Here is a 9,222-nt window from a genome sequence, read left to right as displayed (position 1 = left end):
TTAGTAAAGTGGATTACATGTAACAATTTTAATTACTTTAGTTAATATTATTTCAATGATTAAGAAGATTAAAGACACTACATATCCAACGCCCATAAGTAACAAAGGACTTTTAATATCTTCAATTGACAACGGTTGAAATTCTGATTCATCTTGGAATTCTTCAACTTCTTGAAAATACAATTTCTCAAAAATTCCAGCTTCAAACATGCGAGTTACCCTAAAATAAGAATGTTTTAATTAATATACAAAAAAATCTAAATTTTGGTATGATGTATAAATTTTTACGTGTTAGTTAAATCCTTCTTAAATGGAAAATTCTTTCTGATTGGATAAGCCATGATATATGTACGAAAAGAATCTTTGGACATTACATATTTATGCTTTTCTATTTTACTGATGTACCGATTTAAGGTACGTTTAGTCATTATGTATGCAAATCGTTCATTCTGTGCCTTTTTAATGCCATTTTTCGTACCCATGAAGTTATTATTAGAGAGAATGTTTTCTCTTATAATTTTAATGTTTTCAGATTTTGATTCCTAGAATTAATAATTGTATTAATATAATATACGATACTTATAATGAACAAATACTGAAATTGAAAAAAATATACTGAAAAAGACATCTTTCCATATAGAAAGTATAAATCTTTAAATGCAAAATACTTACCATCATCTCTTTCCACAGAAGAAATTCCTTATATGTTCCGCATGAGTACTCACCGTTGCGGACAAAATCAGCAAGTTCCTGAATATCTCTTGGATAAGACTCAGTTAAAGGACATGTCATAAAAGACATTAACGCTCCGCTGTAACCGGATAGCAAAACAAGAATTGACAATAACCAAATTCCTAACACGAATCTGGACGCAAATCTTTTCACTTTGCTTAGATTCAATCCTAAATTGAATTAGAAAGAGTTTTTCTTTATAAAACTCAGAGTTTGAATAATATCATTATTAAAGAATTTTACCTTCACCCAGTAATGTACAAACTAAATTCCAAAAAACTGTACGTAGAGTCCATCGTTTTCCTGTTTTAGCAGCGACAAAGTCCTTCTCTAGCACTTTATATAGCGTTAGTCCAAATATCAAAACAATAGAAAAAATAGCGATCCAAACCTGATTTCATAAAGTATAACTTGATATTTAAGTTTTAATTATAGTTTAGGAATTGTTATTGTTACTTACATTTAAGGTAAAAGGCTTCGTAACAGAATTCCAATCAATAACCTTATCCGGAGCTTTAATAAGAAAAACTGTAGGATAAAAAGCAAAAACTGACGTAAAGTCCATTGCAGAGAAGCGTTCTTGGGTAACTCCTACAGGCATAAAGGCTACATCTGCTACCTGAATTAGAAAATTAATTATAAAGTCATAATAATATGTTCTTTGAAATGTTGATTCTTAAAGTATCAAATTAAATTGTTGTGCTGTTTAAACCGTTATACATATTTTATTGGTTTTTAAGGCTATTGTAAAATTAAGATGTCGAAAGATTGATACTAATTTGTTTTCAATTCCGTCAATCTGAAACCCAACAATTAAATTTCGTGAATATTTCATATCAAATATATTCAATATCTGTTGAGATTTTAGTAGCAATAAATGCCCAGTTCACTGGTTATTAATAATTACCTTTCTACACTGTTTAGTGAAAATATAAAACATAGATTATATGGAATGATCTATTACTGTCTCTTAAGGCCCTTTTACTAGATACTTCAGAAAACAAGCAATAGAACGATTAACTATAAAACGAATGAGAATTCTGGACAATTTTACAGGCAATAGAGAAGGAAAGGAAGAGTATTTAGACATTATAATATATTTAAGGTGGCTGAAAATTGCATATAAAGATAAGTACGAACCAAATGTGTAAATGTCGCAGTAAGACTAAGAAAGCAATGGAAAATAATGTGAAAAAAGTAACAAGTGAGGCATTACGTAATTTTGAACGGCATGGGGAAACACAATGTACATATACTTTTTTATGAAAAAGTGCGTGAAAATATATTTATTTTAATTTATACCCTTATATAAACTAATTTACTTATTTGAAACTAATAATGTGCACTACATATAATACCTTAATGCTATCATCTTTGCTGACTTTTTTTGCAATTTTTAATATTTCTGCAAGGCGAGAAAGCACTACGGATTTCAAGTAAATTATTTATTTTATGACTATACTAAAAATTTAATATAAATTCTGTTTGTTATATGTTTGCCAATATTATCGTGCGTTAAATTATTCTGAGAATTTTTGGAAATTTGATATTTCATACTTTTTTGAACGAGTTTCATGAGTCCATTAGTGGCCGAATGGTTAAATCCATTGAACACTGGTTAAATTAATGGTAATCGGTTAGTCCTTAGCCAATGGGCTGGCCACATTGAGTTTTACGTGTTTTCTTTATGTCAGTAATATCTAAATAAGGCGATTTTCTATTAAAACACCTCCAGAAATTAATCTATCGATGTCAGATTGCCCATGTGTTGTGTTGCTCTATAGAAATACTCCAAACCAACTTCAAAAAACCGTGTTAAGTGTTACTTCTGGGTTGTATAAAAAGGATTAACATAGACTCAAAAATTTGATATTTTTGTAAATAGTCTAAACTACAATTATGAAGTATATGTATATAAGGTGATTAGCGTAAAAATATGTGTAAAATTTTTATTTGTGACCGGGAATAGTAAAGCTATTAAGTTTGTACCTGAAATGTTTTTTTAAATCCTACTTAAAAGTTCAAAAGCAAAGGATATAAATTAATTTCATTGTCAATCCTCCTGATAGTTTTAATTAGTTTGCAGACTTTGTCTATTGCTCTTTAATTGATTGGATATTAACTTTATTGAATTCTTTTTCATAATAAATAAATAATTCAAGGATTTCTAAATTGTATGTTTTTTTCTTTAATGAATTTTAAAGTAAATGTTTAGTTTGTGCACAATCTATTTTTTCAATTTATTTAAACTATGCCTGTTATGATTTAAATAATGTATATCTATTAAATTTTTACTTTATTTGCACATAATCTATATTAATATTATAAAGACGTAATGTTTGTAAGTTTGTATGTANTGCCTGTTATGATTTAAATAATGTATATCTATTAAATTTTTACTTTATTTGCACATAATCTATATTAATATTATAAAGACGTAATGTTTGTAAGTTTGTATGTACGGGTAATCTCCGAAACTACAAATCGGATTTCAAAAATTGTTTCATCAATATTTATAATTGAACTCCAGGTTGGATATAGGCTCTATATTATTCCGTAAAAGATTCATATAAATTAAAAGATATCATCTAGGGTTAAAGCTTTTATGTTTCACAGATGGCGCTACGAGTACGACGAACTAAGTTTGCTTTTCTGTGGAAATGAACTAAAGCGAATCATCTTCTATCTATCTATATAAATAAAAATGTAATGTTCATTTGTTCCTACCGATTCTTTTATAAATTTTGACACAACGCTGCATTCGAATATGCGCGTTTTTATATAATATACATGTTGAAATTCCCCCCACTGAAGGCAGATGGTTACCGTAAACAACTTTGCTTCTATTTATACTATTTTATATGCGGTTTTTTTGCGTTTTGATTGCGTTTTATTAGGGTACGTTAAACGAATGTACTGTACACTAAGAGATTTTTCGAAACTTTTCTTCGGGGGAAGCGTTATACATTTATAATAGATACATTTTCAGCCACACCAATGCGTGGCAGGGTCTGCTAGTACAGTATATTAGTGGTTCATTTTGTTTTCAGATATAACCATACATTGTTTATAATCAATCAAAGATCAGGCAGTGACTGCCAGAGCTCATTACTGACTCCTCCTCTGCCATCGAACTAATCTGTGGCACCAAACTCCATCCCATAGCCACATCCATCCGGCACTTAATCCTTCACTCCAGCAACTCATACCATATTACTTGGACCCGGTGGCACCAGAACACAGAGGGAAATGTGCCGGCTGATCAGCTGGCGAAGGCCGCGGCTGTTAATGACTCCCTTATCATCATCTACAACAAAATCAGTCACGACAAAGTGAAAAAAATTATGTACAAGGATGTCTTAAGTCGCTGGCAGTCATCCTGGTCTCAACGACACAACGAAACCAACTACAAGTATATTCCTAACATTATCGACTACCACGACAAATACAAATCGGTGAATCCTGATTATCACCTCACGCGGGGTGTAAAGCTAGTTCGCCTCCTCGTGGTGCACCCTGGATAACGTCTATTCGTGAACTAAATGAGCTAGCAACTTTTGGCGTCCAAATAATCCATAGGATCTCCTGGACAATACACATCTTTTTCTTTAACTATTTAAACTACTTATGTCTTCTCATTACAAAGACCCTTCTAAGGGTCATAGTACCAAAGATCTTGGTCCTCAACTTAAGATATGTCAGATTAATATTGAAGGCATTAGTCGAGCAAAATGCCAATACTTACATAGAATCCTAAAGGATAACGAAATTGACATAGTTGTAATTCAAGAGACTCATACTGAGAATGAATACCAACTTCAGAAAAGAGGTGTGATTCCTGGTTTTGAACTAATTGGTTCAACCTACCACAAAACATACGGCACTGCAACATATGCCCGTAGTGACATTGAGGATGTTCTGTTTTGTAAGGCAGCCACTGACGATAACATTCATGTGGTTACTATACAGGTTGGACAAATTACAATCAGCAATATCTATAAACCCCCAGCTATAACTTGGCCACAACACGTCTTACCACATTTACCCCATCCTGCTGTCTACTTGGGAGACTTCAACAGCCACCATGAATGCTGGAAATACCGTGACACTGATAAAAATGGTGACATGGTATTTAAATGGGCAGAGGAAAATAATCTTTATCTTCTGTTTGATGCTAAAGATCGATGCACCTTTAGGTCCAGCGCTTGGGGTTGTGAATATAATCCTGACTTGTGCTTTGTGTCTTCAGATAACAATAGACAACCGTTATCAGCTACACGAACANTAGCATACGAAAACTAAATAATGGCCTACCTCAAGGCTCTGTCCTGGCACCACTGCTTTTTAGTCTTTACATAGCTGACTTGCCTCAAACAAAGGCAAGGAAATTTGGATATGCAGACGATTGGGTGATTGCCACGAGACATAAAGACCTTGCAATTACTGAAAAGATCCTGACAGAGGACTTATCAACCTTAGGACAATATTTTCGCCAGTGGAGACTTCAATTGAGTAAAACAAAAACTGAAGCTTCATGCTTTCATCTTAATAATAAGCTGGCAAATGAAGAATTAAAGGTTTACTTTGACAACAATTTATTGAAACATAATATGAACCCGAAATATCTTGGCGTCACTTTGGATAGAACTTTATCTTTTAAAACACATCTGATGAATTTAGCTGCCAAGGTTAATACCAGAAACAACATCCTCCAAAGACTATGTGGAACTACATGGGGTTCTTCGCCGTCCACCTTACGGATCTCTGCTCTTGGCTTGGTTTTCTCTGCAGCAGAATACTGTGCACCGGTATGGATGAACAGTGCTCACATTAAAAAACTGGATGCCCAACTAAATGCTACTCTACGTATCATAACAGGTACTATTAAATCAACTCCTATTCACTGGTTACCTATTTTGAGCCATATCCCTCCATCTGCACTCCGAAGGGACAGCACTTTGCTCAGGGAATATAGGAAAATATTGTCTAATCCACAACTTCCGATCCATCAGGATATTGATGACCTCAACATAAATCGACTTAAATCAAGACACCCTCCTCTTATAAGAGCTAAATCCCTGCATTCCAATAATTTCAACCTCACTGAATCTTGGAAAAGGCTCTGGGCTGATGTCTCTCCGGTGGACAGTCGACAACTTCCTTGTATCACAAAGCGACCACCTGGATTTGAGTTATCCAGAAATCTTTGGAGTGTGTTAAATAGGATTCGGACCAAACATGGGTTGTGCAGGGACAGTCTTTTTAGGTGGGGAAAAGTTGCATCTCCACAGTGTGACTGTGGTGCTGAAAGACAGACTATACATCATATCTTGGAAGATTGTCCAGTAAGATCTTTTCCGGGACAATTGAGTGACTTCCTGATTATGACTGAAAGTGCTTTAAACTATATTTCTAACTTAGACTTACATTTATGATTTGTGTTCTTACTTTTTTTGCTTTCTGTTCTTGTTAACAATTACATGTGTAGCCATACGCTAAATAAATAAAATAAATAAATCACCTCACGCAGTTCCTTACAGACCACGGAAAGTTTTCAAACTACCTGTACAGATTTACCAATAAAAGTACCCCCTTTGTGCCATATGCAGCCAGACAGATAACTCTGACCACCATTTATTCAGCTGTATCTCCCTTCAGACCGAAAGACTTGCCATCAAAGTGACCGTCCAAAGTATGAATATCCATTGGCTCTGCCAACACAGTTACCTTCTAAAAAGTAAAATACTTTTCAAGGTACTTGTAAAGAAACATAAGGCAATTGCTTCTCTTGCCACTAGCAACTATACAATCTGTATATACTGTATTGTATTGTAATATATTTTACTGCTTTCAGCTACAACCCACTTTTCACTGTACTCCCCACACATTACTAGATGTTACAATACTGTAATTTAATACCTTATACTTACTTTACTGTATCTTTTTGCTATTTGTATATACGGCAGTTACACTCGGCTATGCTTAGCGGTACCGAGTATGTATTGTACCAATACGTTAATAAATAATAATGTAATGTAAAAAAGTGACTGCCAGAGAATCTTCGATCATATTCGTTCGTTACTCTATATAATTTGATTTGATTCTTGACAACCATTCATGTTTGGGGCGTAATGTTTAATTCTTGTAGTAGAATGATAAAATATTTACATTAATGTCCGTAATTTTCGTGGCTTATAGAAATTATCTATTTATTATTATTAGAACTTTCAGTTTAAAATTAGCTTTCTACACATAAACTTATTTTAAACACTTGAATTTTATGTTTACTCACCTGGTATGCAATTTGTCCTGTAACTCCGTACCACTTACCACTTTCATCTTTATATCCTAATGATTTTTCTATCGGATGCACTACAAAATAACTATTTAAATGTTACAATTACATATAAGCAAAATAATTAACCTGAGAAATACATAATTTAATGTCTTATAATTTATATTTATTTAAAAAATTTTTTTAAACTAAGATTAAAATGTTTAAATTTAGCATAATGTAAAAGATAAGAGAATTTTACTATACGTAAATCAACCCAATACTTTTAGAACAAGATTATACATATAGTCATTCAAAATAATATTTAATAATATGCCGAAATAAATATAATTTTTATTGATATAATTGTAAAAACTGCAGCTATTTAAGTGAATTAGGATATGTGGGAATATTATGAAATGTATAATAATTATACAATTTTACTATAACATTCACGAATATCAAATTTGCTTAATTTTTCGCAGTCATGCTGTATATTTTGACAGCTGTTAGTAGCTTTTATTTTTGTATAATTTGTTGTTTTTTGCGTTCTGAGATGCATGTTTATTTCCTCTTTTATCGCACTTTTCTTTTCCTGTAGATTCCACTGTAAGAAATCTCTACAAATATCTGCGATCATAGTCTCATTTTAGAACATAATCTAGTTTCATATGATATGTTTTCCGTATTTATATACGTTTTTGTACATTGATTAATACATAAAATCCATATGATATAAACGAAAAACGTTTAGATAACAAAATTGTTACTGAAGCTTTGTATTACATTTAAATGCTTTTAATTTAAATTTACGATAATGTATGTGAAAGTCCGTTTAATGTAGTATACGTTAACAATTTCTGATGCTTATTTTACTTCACACATTTTTAAACGTCGTGATTTGGCAAACGAAAATTTTTTCTTGCATCATTTAAAAAACCATGTAAAACTCTTGTATGAATTTTATGACAACTTTTTTACGTTTGTCTCTATGAAAATATGAAGAACATTTTCATTTGTCTACAATAATGATTCAGTTCATTTTTTTTTATTATACTTTCAGCTTTAATCCTTCTTGATTACCTTTCCTTTTTATACAATAGCATCTAATACCACAATTGTATTTTTTTCCTGATTGTAAACTTACTTTATAAAATTCAACAGGAAATAAAATAATTTATCAGCTTTTTTATGCTTGTATTGTTGTTTTTCACGTTTAATTTTTTTTCAAGTTTTAAATCAATTTTCAGAGTGCTTTCAATTTTAATACATAATAGATACATCTGCATAACTGTGTAACTAATATTTTTTACATATTGAAGAGAGAAAAAGTTTAAAAATTTAAATATTTTTACTAATGTAACAAGTGTTCATAAGGTCACATATTAGAAGCATGCTAAACTATAGTAACATTAGCATATTTTTCTGCTAAGAACTGAGAAAAAATTTAATAAGATGGCCTTTTGCTGAGACAACCTACATAAAATCATTGATAAAAAAAGACAAACACAAAAAGAAACAACACATAAATATAACTTGGTAATAAGATAAAAATAACACTATAGAATACAAATATAAAACGTTACACGCTATTCCGTTAGAAAACTTTAGAAAAAGGAAACAATACATATACAAGCAATATGCTTCGAAAAATATGTCAAAGTATATACATTGCAGATATGTACTCAGAAAATCAAAATATCTCTAAACTGTTCATTCAAGAAAACAAATATTTTGCGAACATCTTGCCTCTCATTCCAACAGACTTTTCATATTTTGTTGCTGAAAAATAAATAGACTTTCATTGTGAAGACACTGGTTACAAATAATATATTATATGTATTTAATTTTTAAATAAAATGAGGACCACTAACATTATAATCATGACTTAGTTTAATCCATTGGAAATAGTGAAGCAATATGATAATTATTGCCCACAAAATTTGTCTTATTTCTTTAAAAAATGTTAATGTGTCGATTTAGTCATATACAGCAAGAAAATATTTCAATATTGCGCAGCAGAACGATAAATAACATAAACAAATATGCAAAACGAAGGAGAAAAAGAAAAATAAAAGAAAAAAATGATGAAAAAAACACAGAATAGGTCAATATAAACGTTATGAAAGTAGAAAATATCGAACCCAAATAATGATAAACAGAAGCCAACTGTGATTTTCAGACTATATGAGATAAACAGGAATAATGAGTAAAAC

At 31.3% G+C, this 9,222-nt stretch overlaps 1 protein-coding gene across 1 annotated transcript; it reads right to left on the bottom strand.

The window, feature by feature from the left end:
• Positions 1 to 3,907, bottom strand: LOC111639684 (ionotropic receptor 93a-like). Its single transcript, XM_023385605.1, has 6 exons — positions 3,845 to 3,907; positions 1,193 to 1,351; positions 976 to 1,123; positions 673 to 902; positions 289 to 455; positions 1 to 220 (listed from the first exon to the last, which is right to left on the bottom strand). The coding sequence occupies exons 1-6, from the start codon at positions 3,905 to 3,907 to the stop codon at positions 1 to 3; spliced, it is 987 nt and encodes a 328-aa protein (XP_023241373.1).
• Between the last annotated feature and the right edge of the window lie 5,315 nt (positions 3,908 to 9,222).

This window comes from Centruroides sculpturatus, unplaced genomic scaffold (assembly GCF_000671375.1).
Source record: "Centruroides sculpturatus isolate CEXI.00-Female unplaced genomic scaffold, Cexi_2.0 scaffold1229, whole genome shotgun sequence".
NCBI lineage: Eukaryota > Metazoa > Arthropoda > Arachnida > Scorpiones > Buthidae > Centruroides > Centruroides sculpturatus.
The sequence above is the reverse complement of the archived record's forward strand: the minus strand, read 5'-3'. Positions and strand labels throughout refer to the sequence as shown.